The sequence below is a fragment of the Moschus berezovskii genome, chromosome 24, assembly GCF_049115385.1.
Source record: "Moschus berezovskii isolate FMDL1 chromosome 24, NW_MosBer_1.0, whole genome shotgun sequence".
Lineage (NCBI taxonomy): Eukaryota > Metazoa > Chordata > Mammalia > Artiodactyla > Moschidae > Moschus > Moschus berezovskii.
Window position 1 is genome coordinate 12167205 of NC_142483.1, and position 21544 is coordinate 12188748.

The 21544-nt window shown below is 51.2% G+C and overlaps 1 protein-coding gene across 1 annotated transcript in view; it reads right to left on the reverse strand.

Moving 5' to 3' along the window:
• Positions 1-21544, reverse strand: part of NT5DC2 (5'-nucleotidase domain containing 2) — a 43049-nt gene that overhangs the window by 411 nt on the left and 21094 nt on the right. The window contains exons 2-12 of the mRNA XM_055413992.2: positions 3343-3527; positions 3150-3224; positions 2863-2918; positions 2683-2776; positions 2430-2558; positions 2261-2321; positions 2065-2167; positions 1852-1953; positions 1612-1693; positions 292-378; positions 5-210 (exon numbers count right to left, since the gene is read on the reverse strand). Of these exons, the coding sequence (XP_055269967.1) occupies positions 5-210; positions 292-378; positions 1612-1693; positions 1852-1953; positions 2065-2167; positions 2261-2321; positions 2430-2558; positions 2683-2776; positions 2863-2918; positions 3150-3224; positions 3343-3527 (1180 nt within the window). The remainder of the gene's footprint in view (positions 1-4; positions 211-291; positions 379-1611; positions 1694-1851; positions 1954-2064; positions 2168-2260; positions 2322-2429; positions 2559-2682; positions 2777-2862; positions 2919-3149; positions 3225-3342; positions 3528-21544) is intronic.

Consider the following 21544-nt stretch of genomic DNA (forward strand, 5'->3'; position numbering starts at 1 on the left):
TCACCTCAGCTCCTGCCGCTCCTTCATCCAGGCGGCCAGCACCTGCCGCGACTCGGCGTCCTGGTAGGTCTGCATGCGCTCCAGCAGCCCCGTGAGCGCCTGCTGCCACGTCAGCGAGTGCATGTACTGCTCCGTGTTGATGATGCGGATCTCGCGCTCCAGCTCGGGGATGATGGCACCCGTGCGCCAGCCGTGCCGCAGCATGAGGTCCTGGGGGGTCGGGGAGACTGGGCTCAGCAGCAGCCAGGAAAGCCCCCCCTCCCCAGGAGGCCCCAGCCGCACCCCCCTTACCGCCAGGTCACTGTAGAGGTGGTCCCCGAAGTAGAGCACTCGGGGGCCGCGCCATTCCGTCAGCCGCAGGAAGTCAAACAGGTTTCCCTGGGGCGGTGGGGGGAATGACACAGCTACGCCCACTGCCCCTGTGGCTGTTCTCCACCAGACTTCCCCAGCCCCCAGAGGCAGCGAGGCCAGATGCAGGGCTGCCCTTTCCCGCGGCCTCGGGGGCCCCTCTGGGCCCTGGCCCTCGCCGCCTCCCGTCACACTCAGGCGGGCCTCCCCACCCTGTGCCCTCACACCCACGCAAGCGACGGCCCGAGTCCACTCTGTGGGAAACAAACTGCAGCCGTGACCCCATGGCCCCAAAGCCAGCAGGCCACCCCGGCCTGAGCCGGGAGGGGCCCGGCAGACCAATGGCAGACCTCCCTGTGAGGTGCCTGCCCCTCCCACGCCAAAGCTGGAGAAAAGATGAAAACAGCCAGGCTCCATCCCACACGGCAGAAGAAGCTGGTAGGGGAACAGACACCAGGGTGGGCCATGACAGCCTGTCCATGGGAGAGGCCTGGGGGGTGAGAGCCACGGGGCAGACAGGTAGGGAGGCATTAACTCAGGTGGAGAGATTGAGGTGCAGGGAACCCCAAGGAATAGGGAAGTATGAGCGGGCGGAGTGCTGAGGATGTGCCAGGCTTGGCAGGAGACAGAGGGAAAAAACAGAGCAACCACATACGTGGTGAAATTTCAGAACATGAGGCCTAAAGAAAAGTCTAAAACTTGCCAAAGAAGAAAACTCAGTGTTTCCCACAAAGGTGGAGTGACGCTCCTCAGGCTCAGCCAGGAGGCCAAGACAAGAGAGCACCACTCTCACAGCTTCTGCCCAAGGGGGCCGCCAGCGTGGGAGGCTGAGCAGCGGGCAGGGTGGAGGGCCGGGGTACTGCCTGCAGGCTGGTCTCGGCACCAGGCAGCCCAGGGCTGCGCTACAGGCCTGACTCCCCAACCCTGAACCACTGTCTCTAAGAAGCCCCAGCTCAGCCAGGATTTCCACATTCCATCCAGAGCCAAATATTTCATTACCTCCTGCTCACAGCCACCTAACACCTCCCCACCAAGCACAAGGCCCCTTCTCACCTTCCTAGCCAGTCAGGAAAAGGGGTCCTCAGAGGCCTGTGAGCCGCCCCCACCAGGCTGTCTGGCTGCAGCAGACGGCTCAGCCCCACTGAGTGAGAGCATGGCACGGAGAGGCCAAGCATTGGGGCTGGGCCCCCACAGGCCCTGGGAGGGGACAGAGCCCCAGCGCGTGTGTGGGTGTGGGGCAGCGCCCACCTAGCTGGCTCTAACCTGCCGGTAGATCTTGCCCTTTTCCAGGCGGGTGATGCGGTCCCAGTGCAGCGAGCCCTTCTCATCAAGTTTCCTGAAAGGCCTAGGTGGGTTCAAAGGCCTGGGGTGAGGCTCAAGGGCCTGGCTCCCAGACTGGGGCAGGACCACAGGCGGCGCCCCGGCCTGTCAGCACAGGGACACAGGGCAGCAAGCGCAAGCCCACCCCCACGCCTGGGGCCGACCACCCCGGCCAGGCCGTACTTGCGTCGGTCAGTGAAGAAGCTGGGCTTGTCCGCCTGGACGATGACCACGTCAAAGAGCTGGCGCCAGTCAGGACCCACCATGTGCCGCATCCCCTTGTCCCTGGGTGGAGAGGGGCCGAGTGCGACAGGCGTCTGAGGGAGGCTCCACGCCTCTGCCTCCCAACTCGAGTCCTGTCCTGCTTCCTCCCCCAACGGGGGCAGGGGCGCTTACACGAAGCTGAAAGGACTGTTGGTGATGAGGAACAGCTGCTTCCCATGGGCCACCAGGCGGCTCAGCACGGCAAACGTCTCGTCCCCCCGCAGGATGTACTTCTCTGGGAAGCACACGGGGTGGCAAAGAAGGGAGCGGTGAGGGCCAGCCCCACACCGGCCCCGGCAGCCACAGCAGGGCACTGGCCCCCCCTTACCCATGTCCCGCTCGATCCACTGGTACATGAGGCCCTTCACGTGCACGTCTCGGATGGCATCCTAGGGGCAGTGGAGGGACAGTGAGGTCGCACTGGAGCCCAGGACGACTGCCCTGCTGGGTCTGGGCTCTCGCCCACGCCACCCTGGGGCGCAGGCCCAGGCCCTCACCGTCACATCCTTGTAGAGGTGCGCTTGGTCAAACTCCAGGCCGTGGCCCAGGAAGTGGTCCACCACGCAGGACAGCAGCGCCATCTCTGGCAGCGAGAAGACGTCCATGAACTGCTTGATGGAGGGGCCCTGGGGAAGGAGCACCGACTGAGCAAGCCCCCCAGCCCTGGAGACCCTGGGGCCGTGTGGCCTGGGGGTGCGGGCACGGTGCCCCGGGAGCCCTCCCTGGGAGTGCGCAGAGCGGGGCGCCGACCTTGCCGTAGAAGCCGCTCATCTGGTAGAGGGGGATGTGCTGGGTGCCCCCGTAGAGCTCGATCACCTCTTCGTCTGGCACAGGCTGGAGGCCCCTGCGTGGATGCAGAGAGACCACCAGTCCAAAGTGGCGCTCCGGTGTGAGGTGGGGGGCATGGGGCAAGGCCGGGGCAGCACTGACCTGTAGGCTGTCCCCAGCTGCACGTAATGGAAGGCGTCAATCTTCATCAGAAGGCTCTAGGGGCACCACGGGAGCGAGATGGGCAGTGAGGCGAGAGCCCCTCTCGGCTCTGAGCAGCCTTTTCTAGCCCCATGCCCCAGCTGGGTGGTAGCAAGGGCACCCCACGCTTGACAAGAGGAAGTGCGGCTTGGAGGCCAAAGGAGTAGAAAGATGAGCCCACCACCACCAGGAGACAGGTGGCGACGGAAGCAGTTCCCATATGCCTGCCCTCAGGAGGGGCCGCTCACCTTCTGAATATCGTAGTGGAGGCCGCGGATGGCAAAGCTGGGGTTGTAGTCATACTTCCGGATCCCCTCTGGGTACTGTGGGGGAAACGAGGCCATGCCTGAGCCAGCGGTGCTGGCTCGCCTGCTCTTGCCTGCTCGCTGGGCAGTTGCCTCGGGGTCCGTTCAGCCACCTGCCCAGCGCGTCTGGCCTCACCTTGTAGTGCTCAACCAGGATGTCGCGGGCGGCACTGAAGATCTCCGGGTGCAGCGTGTCCGAGTACTGGGCCAGGGTGTAGTCGTAGTCGAAGCCGTAGACCTCGACGTCGCGCAGGCTGATCTCATTGTTAGCATAGATGGCCGCGGGGTTCAGGAGACTGCAGACCTCGGGGGGCAGGAGGTCTAGAGGAAGAGGAACAAGTGTGAGGCGGGCCCTGAGACATCCTAAGATGGGTGCTCTTAGCTCGGCAGGTCGAAGAGGCTCAGAGAAAAGTCCCCTGCCCAGGGTCGCACAGGTGGGATAAGGAACCGAGGTGAACAGGGTGACGGGACTGACGCAGCCCACCAGTTGCTCCTCCTCCAGCCTTCATAAGCCCCAGGGGACACCTGGCTGTGCTCTGCCCCTCTCCACTTGCCTGGACTTAGGAACATTATCGGGGTGTGGAGTACTGGGCAAGGCCGGAGCTGCTCAGCTCTGTGCACCTGCCACGGGCTCACGGTGAGGCCCCTCTAATCAGATCTCAGCTGCCCGCCAGTCCACATAATAACATTCACTGCCTCTGAAACTGAACAGGGCCCCATGTGGCTCCTGGGCACGGAAGCCTTCTGTCCCCCGTTTCTTGTTTGTAGGGAGGAGATTCCAGCCTCCATGACCTTCCCTGGGTTCCAAAGGACAGATACAAACAGCTGCTGGTCTGGGAAGGGAAAGGATGCAGACACAGGGGAGAAGCAGCTGAGAAACCCCCGAGACCAGATCTGAGGAACTAGAGAAGCTCACCAAGAGTAGGAGACAGCCGGAGACAAGAAAAAGGTGTGCAGGCCCTGCACACACCCTTATCTTAGCAGCAACCCCACCCTTGAACCACTGTAACAACTCCTCACCAATTCCTCCTGGGTTGGATGTGAGGTTGTTTTTCAGGGGCACAAGTCTGCTGTCTCCCCCTTGGTCTGGCAAAGCAATAAAGCTGTTCTCTTCTACTTCACCCCAAACTCTCAGATTTGATTCTGCACTGGTGCACAGAGGCTGAGTTTTCAGCATCAAATCTGGCCCCCAACATAAGCTGGCTTGAGAATGTATATAGTCAAAGCTATGGTTTTTCCAGTAGTAATGTAAGATGTGAGAGCTGGACCATAAAGAAGGCTGAGCGCTGAAGAATTGATGCTTCTAAACTGTGGTGTTGGAGAAGACTCTTGAGAGTCCCGTAGACTGCAAGGAGATCAAACCAGTCAATCCTAAAGGAAACAACCCTGAACATTCATTGGAAGGACTGATGTTCAAGCTGAAGCTCCAATACTCTGGCCACCTGATGCAAAGAGCCAACTCCTTGGAAAAGACCCTGATGCTGGGAAAGACTGAGGGCACAAGGAGAAGGCGGCAGAGGATGTGGCGGTCAGGAGCGTCACTGACTCAGTGGCCGTGAATTTGAGCGACTCTGGGAGACGGTGCAGGGCAGGGGATCTTGACACACTGCAGTCCCTGAGGCTGCTAAGGGTCAGACAGGACTTTGACTGAATAACAACATTTGGTACTTTAAACTAAATGGTCAGTTCAGTTCAGTCGCTCAGTCGTGTCCGACTCTCCGCGACCCCACGAATCACAGCACGCCAGGCCTCCCTGTCCATCACCAACTCCCGGAGCTCACTCAAACGCAAGTCCACAGAGTCGGTGATGCCATCCAGCCATCTCATTCTCGGTCGTCCCCTTCTCCTCCCGCCCCCAACCTTTCCCAGCATCAGAGTCTTTTGCAGTGAGTCAACTCGTCGCATGAGGTGGCCAAAGTATTGCAGTTTCAGCTTTAGCATCAGTCCTTCCAATGAACACCCAGGATTGATCTCCTTTAGAATGGACTGGTTGGATCTCCTTGCGGTACAAGGGACTCTCAAGAGTCTTCTCCAACACCACAGTTCAAAAGCATCGCTTCTTCGGCGATCAGCTTTCTTCACAGTCCAACTCTCACATCCATACATGACCACGGGAAAAACCATTGCCTTGACTAGACGGACCTTTGTTGGCAAAGTAATGTCTCTGCTTTTTAATATACTATCAAGGTTGGTCATAACTTTCCTTCCAAGGAGTAAGCGTCTTTTAATTTCATGGCTGCAATCAGCATCTGCAGTGATTTTGGAGCCAAAAAAAATAAAGTCTGACACTGTTTCCACTGTTTTTCCATCTATTTCCCATGAAGTGATGGGACCAGATGCCATGATCTTTGTTTTCTGAATGTTGAGCTTCAAGCCAACCCTTTCACTCTCCTCTTTCACTTTTTCGCTTTTGAGTTCCTCTTCACTTTCTGCCATAAGGGTAGTGTCATCTGCATATCTGAGGTTATTGCTATTTCTCCCGGCAATCTTGATTCCAGCTTGTGCTTCTTCCAGCCCAGCGTTCCTCATGATGTACTCCGCATATAAGTTAAATAAGCAAGGTGACAATATACAGCCTTGACGTACTCCTTTTCCTATTTGGAACCAGTCTGTTGTTCCATGTCCAGTTCTAACAGTTGCTTCCTGACCTGCATACAGGTTTCTCAAGAGGCAGGTCAGGTGGTCTGGGATTCCCATCTCTTTCAGAATTTTCCAGTTTATCGTGATCCACATAGTCAAAGGCTTTGGCATAGTCAATGAAGCAGAAATAGATATTTTTCTGAAACTCTCTTGCTTTCTCCATGATCCAGCGGATGTTGGCAATTTGATCTCTGGTGCCTCTGCCTTTTCTGAAACCTGCTTGAACATCTGGGAGTTCACGGTTCACATATTGCTGAAGCCTGGCTTGGAGAATTTTGAGCATGACTTTACTAGCGTGTGAGATGAGTGCAATTGTGCGGTAGTTTGAGCATTCTTTGGCATTGCCTTTCTTTGGGATTGGAATGAAGACTGACCTCTTCCAGTCCTGTGGCCACTGCTGAGTTTTCCAAATTTGCTTACATATTGAGTGCAACACTTTCACAGCATCATCTTTCAAGATTTGAAATAGCTCAACTGGAATTCCATCACCTCCACTAGCTTTGTTCGTAGTGATGCTTTCTAAGGCCCACTTGACTTCACATTCCAAGATGTCTGGCTCTAGGTCAGTGATCACATTATCGTGACTATCCTGGTCGTGAAGATCTTTTTTGTACAGTTCTTCTGTGTATTCTTGCCACCTCTTCTTAATATCTTCTGCTTCTGTTAGGTCCATACCATTTCTGTCCATTATCGAGCCCATCTTTGCATGAAATGTTCCCTTGGTCCCGGCGGCGCAGACGCGAGAGACGCCGGCCCTGGCGCAACCGACCGCGCAAAGAGGTGGGGCGGTGAGGAGCTACCCCACGTCCAATAGGCGGTGGCTGTGTGGGCGCAGGAGGGCCGAAAGGAGCTACTCCGCGGTCAGGGTCTTGAGGAGATACCCCTCATCCAAGGTAAGGTGCAGCGGCTGAGCTTTCTTGGAGCAGCTGTGAAGAGATATCCCACGCCCAAGGTAAGAGAAACCCAAATAAGACGGTAGGTATTGTGAGGGGGCATCAGAGGGCAGACACACTGAAATCATAATCACAGGAAACTAGTTGATCTGATCACATGGACCACAGCCGAATGTGGTCCACTGGAGAAGGGAATGGCAAACCACTTCAGTATACTTGCCTTGAGAACCCCATGAACAGTATCAAAGGGCAAAATGATAGGATACTAAATGAGGAATTCCCCAGGTCGGTAGGTGCCCAGTATGCTACTGGAGATCAGTGGAGAAATAACTCTAGAAGGAATGAAGGGATGGAGCAAAAGCAAAACCAATACCCAGTTGTGGATGTGACCGGTGATAGAAGCAAGGTCCGGTGCTGTAAAGAGCAGTATTGCATAGGAACCTGGAATGTTAGGTCCATGAATCAAGGCAAATTGGAAGTGGTCAAACAGGAGATGTCAAGAGCGAACATAGACATTCTAGGAATCAGTGAACTAAAATGGACTGGAATGGGTGAATTTAACTCAGATGACCATTATATCTACTACTGTGGGCAGGAATCCCTTAGAAGAAATGGAGTAGCCATCATGGTCAGCAAAAGAGTCCGAAATGCAGTACTTGGATGCAATCTTAAAAACGACAGAATGATTTCTGTTCGTTTCCAAGGCAAACCATTCAATATTACAGTAATCCAGGCCTATGCCCCAACCAGTAACGCTGAAGAAGCCGAAGTTGAATGGTTCTATGAAGACCTATAAGACCTTTTAGAATTAACACCCAAAAAAGATGTCCTTTTCATTATAGGGGACTGGAATGCAAAAGTAGGAAGTCAAGAAACACCTGGAGTAACAGGCAAATTTGGCCTTGGAGCACGGAATGAAGCAGGGCAAAAGCTAATAGAGTTTTGTCAAGAGAACACACTGGTCATAGCAAACACCCTCTTCCAACAACACAAGAGAAGACTCTACACATGGACATCACCAGATGGTCAACACCGAAATCAGATTGATTATATTCTTGCAGCCAAAGATGGAGAAGCTGTATACAGTTAGCAAAAACAAGACCAGGAGCTGACTATGGCTCAGATCATGAACTCCTTATTGCCAAATTCAGACTTAAATTAAATGCAATCATTTGTAATTCTGTTATTGTAACTAGGTTTCCTTACACTGTAAGTTTCATTACACTGTAATCAGATGTTTAACCACTCCCTTTTAAGTCCTGTCATTTATAGATAGTTACTGCACTCTATAAGGCAATGGCAAGCCACTCCAGTACTCTTGCCTAGAAAATCCCACGGATGGAGGAGCCTGGTGGGCTGCAGTCTGTGGGGTCGCTAAGGGTCGGACACGACTGAGCGACTTTACTTTCACTTTTCACTTTCACACATTGGAGAAGGAAATGGCAACCCACTCCAGTGTTCTTGCCTGGAGAATCCCAGGGAAGGGGAAGCCTGGTGGGCTTCCGTCTATGGGGTCACACAGAGTCGGACACGACTGAAGTGACTTAGCAGCAGCAGCAACTGCACTCTGATGCTTTTGCAAAAGTGCTTCATCTTCAAGGAAACTTACGGGAAGGACCTTATGGCAAAGACAGGTCTCTAGTAAGTTCCACGGCGAGCCGCTGAGCGGGGTGCTGCTGCACGGTCGGCACTGCGCAACAGCTGGGTGTGGCCTTCCGTGTTTCCCCATTGGGTGCCTCTGAGCCTGCTCACGACACCTGACCGGCTGCTCCCCGAAGCGGACTGACTCGGCACATATAAAGGAGACCCAGTACTGAGGGACATGATCTACACCCAGGTTGAACTGGACAGATATTCTGATTATCAATGCTTTCTATGGAAAGCTTTGCAATCAGAAGGGGAAGTGATAAGAATCTGCATGTACTGAGGTGTGGGGAAGTCGCTGGCTTATATTAACACATGGTTTAACTTTAAAAAGTGGCCTGTTTTGTGGCCTCTCACATACGCACTGTCCATCTGCTTTGACACTGATAAGAGGAATGCACTTAAAAGTCCAAGTGGATTAACAATGGTAAAACTAAGTGACCATTGAGGATGCAATTTCAGACTCATTCCCATGTTTTTATAAACTGGAAATTTCGGAGCTATGTCAGACTTGGGATGCCAAAAGGATTTAAAAATTCCCCCAACCTCCTCAAGATTTTAGCTAAAGACTGTAAGGATTACACCTGGATCAAGGTTGAGTACAGCCCTTCTCAGCCAAAAGGAAAAGCATCAGAAGTGACAAAAGTTGTTTTTAAGGACATTATTCCTAGGTGCGGCCTTCCCTTTCCTATACAGAGTGACCCCTGGGTCTGCTTTCATCACAGAAATAACACAAACAGTAAACAAAGCTTTAGGTACAAAGTGGAAACTTCAGTCAGCATGGAGGTCCCAACCTACAAGAAAGGCTGAAAAGATGGACTGCACCCTGAAGAAAACTCTCCCCAAGCTGTGCCAGGAAACTCATCAAAAAAGGAACGTCTTCTAGTTGTGGCTCCTAGAAGTGGGCTAGGATTGAGTCCCTGTGAAACGACATATGAAGGCCATTCCTGGCTCCTAGGAGTAGAGAGGGAAGCATTTCGTGGCATTGGAAAGCTGCAGTGAAGGCAGAACACACCCTGACACCACACACAGAAACATGACACCAGAGAACTCCTAGGCAAAACATCCTCTGACGTAAGTTGTACCCATGTTTTCTTAGGCCAGTTTCCAAAGGCAATACAAATAAAAACAAAAATGAAGAAATGGGACTTAATCAAACTTCACACTTTCGCATAGCAAAGGAAACCATAAAAATGGCAAAAAGAAAGCCCACGGAATGGGACAAAATATTTACAAAGGATGCAAAAGACAAGGGATTAATTGCCAAAATATACAAATAGTTCAACAACAATTCAACAAAAGAACAACCAAATTGAAAATTTAGGGCAAAAGACCATAAATAAGACATTTCTGAAGAGAAAACATATAGATGTCAATAGGCACATGAAAAGATGCTCAACATCACTATGCAATCAAAACTGCAAAGAGATACCACCTCACACAGGTTAGAACGACCTACAAGTAACATATGCTACAAGTAACATACGCTAGAGAAGGCATGGAGAAAAGCGAATTCCATCACTGGTGGTAATGCAAACTGGTACAGAAATTATGGAAAATAGAGTGGATGTTCCTCAAAAAAATAAAACAGAACTACCACCTGATCCAGCAGTTCCATCCGTGGGCATGTTATCAGTCAAACCATAATTCAAGAGCCTCCTTGGTGATCCCGTGGTTAGGGATCAGGCTGCCAATGCAGGGGACGGGTTTGCTCTCTGGTCTGGGAAGATCCCACATGCTGTGGGGGGTTCCCCGATGGCTCAGGGGGCAAGAATCCACCTGCCAGTGCCCGAGACGCAAGAGACCTGGGTCGGGCCCTGGGTCAGGAAGATCCCCTCGAGGAGGAAGTGGCAACCCACTGCAGTATTCTTGCCTGGAGACTCCGTGGACAGAGGAGCCTGGTGGGCTGCAGTCCATGGGGTCAGAGAGTCAGACCCGACTGAGGACATGGCAGGGCAGCTAAGCGCCTGCACAACTACTGCGCTCACACACTGCGAACACTGAGCCCGTGCTCTGCAGTTACCGCAGCCCGCTCACCCTCAAGCCCATGACCCTCGACAGCAGCCGCACAGGAAGCCCATGTACCACAAGTGGAGCGCAGCCCCCGCTCACCGAAACCCAAGAAAGCCCGTGTGCAGCGATGAAGACAAAGCGCAGCCAAAAATAAATCAATAAAAACCAATGTAAAAAGATGCACACACTCCTGGGTTCACAGCAACACTACACACAACAGCCAAGAGACAGAAACACATTTCCACCGACAGATGAATGGGTACACATGTGGTGGGTGTGTGTGCTTAGTCGCTCAGTCGTGTCCAACTCTTTGCAACCCCATGGACTATAGCCTGCCAGCTTCCTCTGTCCATGGGATTCTCCGGGCAGGAATACTGGAGTGAGCAGTCTATCCCTTCTCCAGAGGATCTTCCCGACCCAGGAATCAAACTGGAGACTCTGGCATCGCAGCAGGCAGATTGTTTACCAGTTGAGCCACCAGGGAAGACCCTAAAGATGTGGTACATTTATACAAAGGAATACTACTCAGACATAGGAAAAAAAAGAACAAAATAATGCCACTGAAGGTTGCAACTAGGATTATGATACTAAGTGAAGTCAGAAAGACAAATAGCACATGATATCTCTTATATGTGGGATCTACGCAGGGCACACAGAGAAGGGAGGGAGGGAAGGTGAGAGAGACACGGGGTGGGGGGAGCTAGGCAGAAAGAGGGAGGGGAGGAAGAAGGAGGGAGAGAGAAGGGAAGAAGTGAGGGAGAAACAGGAAGGATGGGGGCCAGGAAGACAGAGAGGAGGAGAAAGAGGGATAGTGAGGGGAGACGGAAAGAGGGGGAGAGAGACGAGACGGGGGGAGGGAGACAGAGCCACAGCCAGAGGCAGAGAAGAACAAGAGGGGAGCGGGGTGGAGACAGACAGGGCGAGACGAGGGAAGGGGTGCGGTGAAGGGAGAGTGAGTGCGGGGAGAGAAGGGGAGAGAAAGGGAGAGAAAGGGAGGGGGAGACCAAGAGAGGGGCGGAGGGCAAGGAGGGAGAAAGAGACAGAGGGCAGGGGAGAGATGGAGGGGGGAGAGGGGAGTGGGGAGAGGGGAGGGAGGCAGGGAGAGACAGGGAGGAGGGAGGGACGAGTGACAGAGAGACGGGGAGGGAGACAGAGAGATGAGACAGACGAGGCCGAGAGATACAGGGAGAAGAGACAGGGTGAGACAGGAGCGGAGAAAGCAAGCTTGGGGGCAGGGGACAGACAGACAGGAGAGGGACTGAGAGAGGGGGGAGGAAGAGCCGGAGGGAAACAGGTGTGGAGATACTAAGCCGGAGGGAGGAAAAGAGCCAGACGGACAGACACAGAGGGATCAAGAGGCGGCGACGGAGGGAGACTGAGGAGGAGAGAGAAACAGACAGCAAGAGAGTAGGGGGAGGCAGGGAGGAACAGAGTGACCCGAGACAGAAAGAAAGGGGTGGGGAGGGAGGAGGCAGAGGAGAGAGAAGAGGAGGCAAGGACAGACACAGGAAAGAAGGGAGGGAGAGAGAACAGGATGAAGGGAACAGAGACAGAGCAGGAGACCAGGAGACAGAAAGAGAGGCCAAGGGTGTATAGGAAGAGACATGAGACAGACAGACAGAGGGAGAGGCGGGGAGAGAGAAAGCAGCAGAAAAGAGGAAGGGAGATCAGAGGAGGAGGGAGGCAGGGAGAGAAAGATGGACGTGAGGGAGAGGAAGGAGACGGGGCAAGAGACAAAGTGAAAGACGGGGGAGGACCCGGGCATGGATGAGCACACCCAAGAAACAGGCTTTATCTTCTTGGGCTCCAAGCTCACTGCAGATGTGGCTGCAGCCATGAAATTAAAAGACGCTTACTCCTTGGAAGGAAAGCTATGACCAACCTAGACAGCATATTAAAAAGCAGAGACATTACTTTGCCGACAAAGGTCTGTCTAAAGGCTATGGTTTTTCCCGTGGTGATGTATAGATGTGAGAGTTGGACTGTGAAGAAAGCTGATCGCCGAAGAATTGATGCTTTTGAACTGTGGTGCTGGAGAAGACTCTTGAGAGTCCCTTGGACTGCAAGGAGATCCAATCAGTCCATTCTAAAGGAGATCAATCCTGGGTGTTCATTGGAAGGACTGATGTTGAAGCTGAAGCTCCAAAACTTTGGCCACCTGATGCAAACAGCTGACTCACTGGAAAAGACCCTGATGCTGGGAAGACTGAAGGCAGGAGAAGGGGAGGACGGAGGGTGAGATAGTTGGAAGGCATCACTGGCTCGATGGACATGAGTTTGAGCAGGATCTGGGAGTTGGTGATGGACAGGCAGGCCTGGCGTGCTGCCGTCCATGGGGTTGCAAAGAATTAGACACTACTGAGTGACTGAACTGAAGAAACAGCCTCACAGAGAGAACAGACTTTTAATTGCCAAGGGTGAGGGGAGGAGGGATGGGATGGACTGGCAGTTCAGGGTTAGCAGAAACAAACTCTGACTCTTAGAACGATCAGGGGATGCAGGTTAGATCCCTGGCAGGGGAACAAACAGCTCTCATGCCTTGGGGCAACTAAACCAGCTCATGACAACCAGAGAACCATCGAGTCTGAGTCCACGTGCTCTAAGCCCGTGCTCCACAGCAGGAGAGAGCCGCAACCAGGGAAAGTCCACACGCGAACGAAGACTGAGCTCGCCCAAACAAATACATAAATGAAGTCATATATTTAAAACAGTGGGGGGAAAAAAGGACTGAGGAGTATTGAAAGCAAAAACGGAAACCAGAGGCGAGACACAGATGGTGGAGCAGCAGGACAAGGGAGTCGCCAACCAGGTGCTGGTGGGGGACCCAGACACCTACGGGGACTGGAGGAGCCTCCATGCAAGTAGGCAGGATGTGGTGGGGGAAGGAGGCAGGGAGGAAAAGCAGAGGCGGATGGGGGCACCCCTGAGGGGAGGCTGGGGGAGCGAGGAGAACATGACAAGGGTCTCCCCAACCTGCTAAGGACCTAGGGAACCTGCTGCGGTCCAGGGCCTGAATCTCCACCCTCAGGGACCTCTCTGGGCTCTAGCTGTGCAGGTCTTGAGCCTAAGCCCTGCCTCCCAGGGCCTTTTCTGGCTATTTTCCCCTTGCTGTACTGATTTGCTTTAGCTTTGTTGTTGTTACATTTATATATAAAATATATATATATTTTTGGCCATGCCAGGAATCAAACCTGCCCCTCCCCCCAACCCCGCATTGAGACCATGGAGTCTTAGCCACTGAACCATCAGGGAAGCCACTATTTTTTCTACTATATTTTCTAGACTTATTTTTTCTTCATTATTACTGTTCTCCTTATTGTTTCTTGTCTTTTTTTTTTGGCAGCACTGTGTGACCTGTGGGGTCATGGTTCCCAGGTCAGGGATCAGGCTTGAGCTCCTGTGGTAGAACTGAATCTAAACCCCTGCCCTCAGAAGTCAGGCAATGTTAATCAGAGTGAGCTCAACCAGGGGTCCTCACCGCAGCATTCACCTGGAGCCTACAAACTCCAGGGTTGGACGCCTCAGGCCAAACAACCAGCAAGACAAGAACACAGTCCCATCCATCAAATATAAAAAAGAGAGACAAAAAAGTTGGTAGAGATGAAGGAGCAATGCAAAAACCTACAAGACCAAACAAATGAGGAGGAAATAGGCAACCTAACTAAAAAAAAAATAAATCAGAGTAATGACACTAAAGATGATCCTAATCTCAGAAAGAGAATGGAGGCACAGGTCGAGAAAATCCAGAAATGTTTAACAAGGACCTAGAAGAACTAAAGAGCAAACAAACAGTGATGAAAAACACAAGAAGAACTGGAATGGGAGATGCATGGAAGCAATCACCAGCAGAGGAACTAAAGCAGAAGAACGAGTGAGTGAGCGGAAAGAACTGCTGAGGAGCAGAATAAAGAAAAAAGGAGCCAAAATAAATGCGGACGGTCTCAGAGACCTCTGGGACAACATTAGACACACCAACATTTAAATCACAGGAGTCTCAGAAGGAGAGAAAGGGTTGGAGAAAAATACAGGCAGAGATTACAGTTGAAAATTTCCTTAACACGGGAAATAGGCACCCAAGTCCAGACAGTTCCAAACAGGATAAATCCAAGGAGATACATAAAGAGACAAATATTCATCAAACTAATAAAAATTTAAAAAAAAAAAAAAAAAGCAGCAAGGTAAAAGCAACAGAAACAGACAAAGGGGGTCTCCATGCGGTTCCAGCTGATCTTCCACAGAAACTGCAGGACAGATGTGACAGCAGGACAGAGTTACAGTGATGAAGGGAGAGAAAGGACAATCAGGATTGCGCTGCCCAGCGAGGGCATCATCAAGATCCCACGGAGAAACCAACAGCTCAGGTATTTACAACCCAGCACTTCCATACAGGGGGCGTGGGCTGCATCCCGGATGAGGAACTTAGATCCCACATCCTGCACAGCTCTGGCAAAAATAAAATGTAAAGAACCTTTACCAACAAGCAAAAGCTAAGAGAATTCAGCACCACCAAACCAGGTTTACAACAAATTCTTAAGGAACTTCTCGAGGCTGAAAACACAAGAAACTGACCCACAAAACCGATACAAAACAATAAGAAAATGGTAAAAGGAACATGCAAGTTGATAATTATCTGGAATGTAAAAGGATTAAATGCTGCAAGCAAAGGCCACACACTGGCTGAATGGATGAGAAAAACAAGAGCAGTATATACGCTGTCTATAGGGGACCTACATCAGACTTTGGGGCACACACAGACTGAAAATGAGGGCACGAAAAGAGACATCCCATGCAAACGGAAATCGAAAGAACGCTGGAACAGCATCATTCACATCAGGGAAAACAGACTTGAAATAAAGACTGTTACAAGAGACAAGGAAGGTCACTACACTGTCACCAAGGATCAGTCCCACAAGGTGGAACAATTATAAAGATTTATTCACTCAAGACAGCCCTGGGCTTGTGGCTCAGAGGTTAAAGTGTCTGCCTGCAATGTGGGAGACCTGGATTCGATCCCTGGAGAAGGAAATGGCAACCCACTCCAGTATTCTTGCCTGGAGAATCCCATGGACGGAGGAGCCTGGTGGGCTACAGTCCACAGGGTCACAAAGAGTCGGACACGACTGAGCTACTTCACTTCATTCACTCAAGACAGGAGCAGTTCAACGCATAAGGCAGATGCTAATCGTCTTAGAAGGGGAAATCGAAATTAACACAACTTTGTAGTGATAAGTGTATTGTGTTAGTCACTCAGTCAAGTCTGACTGCTTGTGACCCCCTGGACTGAATGCAACTCTCCAGGCTCCTGTCCATGGAATTCTCCATGCAAGAAGAATGGAGTGGGGAGCCATTCCCTTCTCTAGGGGATCTTCTAGACTCAAGGTTTGAACCCAGGTCTCCTGCATTGCAAGCAGATTCTTTACTGTCTGAGCCACCAGGGAAGCCCAACACAATTACAGTGAAGGACTTTAACACTCCACTTACACCAATGGACAAATCATCCAGACAGAAACTAAATAAACACAATTTCTAACTGACACAATAGCCCTACTACTACTACTACTACTACTGCTAAGTCACTTCAGTCGTGTCCGACTCTGTGCGACCCCATAGACGGAAGCCCACCAGGCTCCCCCGTCCCTGGGATTCTCCAGGCAAGAACACTGGAGTGGGTTGCCATGTCCTTCTCCAATGTGTGAAAGTGAAAAGTGAAAGTGAAGTCGCTCAGTCCGACCCTTAGCGACTCCACGGACTGCAGCCCACCAGGCTCCTCCATCCATGGGATTTTCTAGGCAATAGAACTAGCTATAGGTAAATTAGCAAGCTCTAAATAACGATCCTTGATATAGCTGGCACAAAGTTTGGCTCTACTAACCCACCCATCTGAATATTGGTTTTACAGTTTGGATAACAAGCAATATTAATCTGTTGATGCTGATAAGGTGAGGTGGCCCTCACCAGGAGCCCACATAGACTTAATTGATGTTGAGGAACATTCCACTGGAAAGCGGCAGAGTGCACTGCCTCTCAGGTGCGCGTGAGGCGGTCTCCAGGGCAGATTGCAGCCTGGGTCTGAAGCCTCACTAAATTAAGAGAAGGGAAATCATAGCAAGCATCTGTTCTGACACAGAATTATGAGAACAGAAATCAATTACAGGGGAAAAAACCAAACTATGAAAAACACAAAACACATGGAGGATAAACAACATGCTACTGAATAACCCAGAGATCACTGAGGAAATAAATAAACACATGGAGGACCGCCCGGTGCCCAGTGGCTAGAGCCCGCCTGCCAGTGCAGGGAACCTGGGTGTGATCCCGGTCGGGGAGGATTCCACGTGCTGCAGGGCAACCAAGCCCGTCGCCACAACTACGGAGCTCACACGCCGCAAACCCTGAGCCCACACCTCACAACTGCTAAAGCCCACAGTCTAGAGCCCGTGTGCCTCAACTACTGAGCCCGCTGGCTGCAACTGCTGAAACCCGTGCGCCCGAGAGACCATGCTTCACGGCGAGAAGGCACCATCGAGAAGACACAGAGAAGACACAACGAGAGAGTAGCCCCCGCTGACTGCAACTTGGGAAAGCCCACCGAGTCAACAAAGCCCCAGCGCAGCCATAAATAAATAAACTAATCCAAAAAGATGTATGCACCCCTATGCTCACAGCAGCACGATACACAGAAGCCAAGAAATAGAATCAACTTAAATTCCCATGGACAGATGAGTGGATAAAGATGTGGTACATACGTACAATGGAGCCCTGCTCAGCCATAGAAACTGAACAAAGTAATTCCATTCGAAGCAAACACGGACACATGGAGAGACTCTGATACTAAGTGAACTAAGATAGACAGACACCACATGGTATCACTGCGGTGCGGACTGTAAAACAGGCGGACAGAGTGAGGGGAAAAGAGAGAACAGGAGAGAGAAAACAGGAGAGGGAGGGAGGCTGGGAGACACACAGAGACGGAGAAACGGGAAGGGGGGAGACGAGGGGGAGGGGATGGGGGAGGGCAGGAGGGGGTGAGGAGGAGGAGACAGGGAGGGATTGCAGGAGAGAGAGACAAGGGGGAGGAGAGAGAGAGGAGGCAGAGAGAGAGTTAGAGAGCGAGCGGAAAAGAAAGGAGAGAAACAGAGACATGGGACAGCAGGAGCGAGGTGGCGGGGGCGGGGGCGCGCGGGAGGGGCGGCGTGGGAAATCAGATCCACAGTCTTGTTTAGGCTTCAGAGACTAAGCAGAGCAGACCCCTGACCCTGTCTGCTAAGACTGCAAGCCTTGCACCTCAGATAAGATAGGGGACGGATCTGGAAACTGCTGAGCCCCTGGAGGGGGTTTGGCCAACCAGGTCCCAGGCTTAACAACATTCCAAGTTTTACAGAACAAAACAAACAGCATTAACAAGAAACCAGAGCTGCTATCTGCTCACAGACTGACCAGGATATCAGTGTGCATGCTGGGATTATCAGCAGGAACCCAAACTGCAATTTTTGAAGTCTCACCCGAGGAGGGGACCTGCTGCCTAGGACCTTTCCCCACTGGGAATCCAGATATGCTGTGTCATGGGACTTCCTGGCGCTGTTCAGGTGTGGACATTGGTCAAAACCCACTTGGGAGAGGTATCCTCAGCTGTTTCTATTTGTCTTTCCTTGTGATGTTAGTATATTGAAAGTGCGCTAGATAATTCTCTAATGAATATGGGTATCACTCACTTGTATATAATGGGCGGCTGCTTTTGTTAACACATCCTTTGAAGCTGAGATGAAAGTGAACATTTTCCGCAAAACAGGAGGTGGAGAGAGAAAACCCGGGAGAAAGAGGAAGAGGGACACTCACAGAGAGACACAGAGACCAAGAGACAGGCTGGGAGGGAGGGAGAGAGACATGAGAGACAGAGAAAGAAGAGAGAGGGGGTGGGAGGGGGAGGGAGGGAGAGACAGAGAGAGAAAAAGAGACAGGAGACAGGGAGGGAGGGAGAGAGAAAGGGAGAGAGAGGGGCTGACGGGGAGATAGAGAAGGACAGAGAGACAGAAAAAGGAAGTGAGGAGGATGGAGGCATAGAGACGGAAACAGAAAAACAGACCTGGGACAGACAGAGCCGAGTGAGGGAGGGAGGGAGAGAAACAGGGCGAGACAAAAAAAGTAGGGAGGAGGAGGGAGGGAGAGGGGAAAAAGAAAGAGGGAGGGAGGGAGAGACACAGCGAGAGAGTGTCAGATCATCAGACAGAGAGGGAAAAGACAGGGCAGAAATGGACCCACCTAAAAACAACCTTGATAGTATATTAAAAAGCAGAGACATTACTTTGCCAACCAAGGTCCGTCTAGTCAAGGTTATGGTTTTTCCAGTGGTCATGTATGGATGTGAGAGTTGGACTGTGAAGAAAGCTGATCGCCGAAGAATCAATGCTTTTGAACTGTGGTGTTGGAGAAGACTCTTGAGAGTCCCTTGTACTGCAAGGAGATCCAACCAGTCCATTCTAAAGGAGATCAATCCTGGGAGTTCATTGGAAGGACTGATGCTAAAGCTGAAACTGCAATACTTTGGCCACCTGATGCAAACAGTTGACTCACTGGAAAAGACTCTGATGCTGGGAAAGGTTGGGGGTGGGAGGAGAAGGGGACGAGGGAGAATGAGATGGCTGGATGGCATCACCGACTCTGTGGACATGAGTTTGAGTGAACTCTGGGAGTTGGTGATGGACAGGGAGGCCTGGCGTGCTGTGATTCATGGGGTCGCGGAGAGTCGGACACGACTGAGCGACTGAACTGAACTGAACTGAAGAACAGCCTCACAGACAGAGAACACACTTTTAGTTGCCAGGGGGAAGGGGGTGGGGGTGGACTGGAAGTTCGGGTTAGCAGATGCAAACTCTGATACTGACAACGAACAGGGATGTCCCTGGTGGTCCAGTGGTTAAGAGTCTGCCTTCCAATGCAAGGGGTGCAGGTCAGGCCCCTGGTTGAGCAACTAACATCCCACGTGCCATGGGGCAACTAAGTCAGGTCACAACCAGAGAATGTGGGAGCTGATCACTGAGTGTGCTACAGAGCCCGCGCTCACAACAAAAGGCGGCTAAGAGCTGCGACAGAGAAAGGGTACACACTGCAAAGGAGACTCAGCTCAGCCACCCCCACAACACACAGACACAAAAATAACTGACAAACAACAGAGTCCTAGTGCAGAGGGTAGGGAACTAGATGCAGTCTAATGGCGTAAACCCTAATGGAAAAGAGCATTAAAAAGAGTGTATACATGTGTATTAATGAGTTACTTTGCTGTGTAGCAGAAATAAACACGATACTGTAAGCTGATTGTACTACGATAAAACACACAGATAGTTTTAAAAAAGACAAATAATTCTAACAAAAGACGTAAAAATTAAACATTATGTACAACAGATTAAAAAGCAGAGACATTACTTTGCCAACAAAGGTCCGTCTAGTCAAAGCTATGGTTTTTCCAGTAGTCAGTATGGATGTGAGAGCTGGACTATAAAGAAAGCTGAGCGCCAAAGAACTGATGCTTTTGAACTGTGGTGTTGGAAAAGACTCTTAGAGTCCCTTGGACTACAAGGAGATCCAACCAGTCCATCCTAAAGGAAATCAGTCCTGAATATTCATTGGAAGAACTGATGCTGAAGCTGAAACTCCAACACTCTGGCCACCTGATGTGAAGAAGTGACTCACTGGAAAAAACCCTGATGCTGGGAAAGATTGAAGGTGGGAGGAGAAGGGGACGACAGAGAATGAAATGGCTGGATGGCATCATTGACTTGATGGACGTGTGTTTGAGTAAGCTCCGGGAGCTGGTGATGGACAGGGAGGCCTGGTGTGCTGCAGTCCATGGGGTCGCAAAGAGTCGGACATGAATGAGCGACTGAACTGAACAACAGATTGACTGACTGTTAACCAGGTGCCTGAGTGTGTGTCTCCAGGTCTCCCCCTCACCTGGAAGCTCCCTGGCAGCCCTTCACAAGGCAGGAGACCGTGCTGCTGGGACTGTGGGAAGAACCAGGACTGAGTAGCAGCTGGAAGAGACATGGAAGGGCCCCTACCACGTTCTTCTTTCCACTCACGCTTCTCTAAACCTGGATGGAGTAAAACCGTGGGTACATCACTCGAGGGTGAGAAGGTACCAGGGGCTGACCTGTCAAGCCTGCCTACAGCCGGCAAACAACCTCCTGAGAAGTGGACATCTAGCCCTTTGGGAAACCTTGAGGATTAGTTACAAGCAGAATGGGAGTTTTGTTTTCTTACACTTTCTCATACCTTTTACCTTTCCGCACAAAACTACATATTCAGGGACTTCCCTGGTGGTCCCGTGGCTAAGACTCTATGGCCGAACGCAGGGGACTCCGGGTTTGAGTCCTGGTCAGAGAACCAGATCCCACATACTGCCAAGCTCAGCCAAAAGAGAAAAGTAAAAAAGCTTTACACACAAACACTAAAGCGAAACCAGCACCACCAAACCAGGTTTACAACAAACACTAAAAGAATTTCTCTAGGCTAAAAAAGCAAGAGAAGGAAAAGAGCCATTGACACAAGAAATCCAGTTGAGAAAATGGTAATAGGAACGTACAGATGGATAATTACCTTGAATGTAAATGGATTAAAATGCTCTAACCAAAAGATACAGACTGCTGCACGGATGAAGAAAACAAGACCCATATATATGCTGTCCACAGGAGACCCACTGCAGGCCTGGGGGCACACACAGACTGAAAGGGAGGCTGTGGACAAGACACTCGACGCAAACAGAAAGCAAAAGAATGCTGGAGTAGCATTACTCACATCAGGTAAAACAGATGTTAAGACAAGACTGTTACAAGACACGAGGAGGGTCAGTACATAATGATCAACAGATCCATCTCACCAGAAGATGTAACAGTTATAAACATTTATTCACCCAACACAGGAGCACCTCAATGCATAAAGCAAACAATAATAGCCATAAAAGGGGAAATTGACAGTAACACAGTAATAGTGGAGACACGTCAACCACTTACACTAATGGGCAGATCATACAGACAGAAAATAAATAAGCAAACCCAAGCTTGAAATGATACAACAGACCCAACAGATCTAACTGACATAGAACATTTCTTTCAAAAGTGGCAGAATGCACTTTCTTCTCAAGTGTGCGTGGAA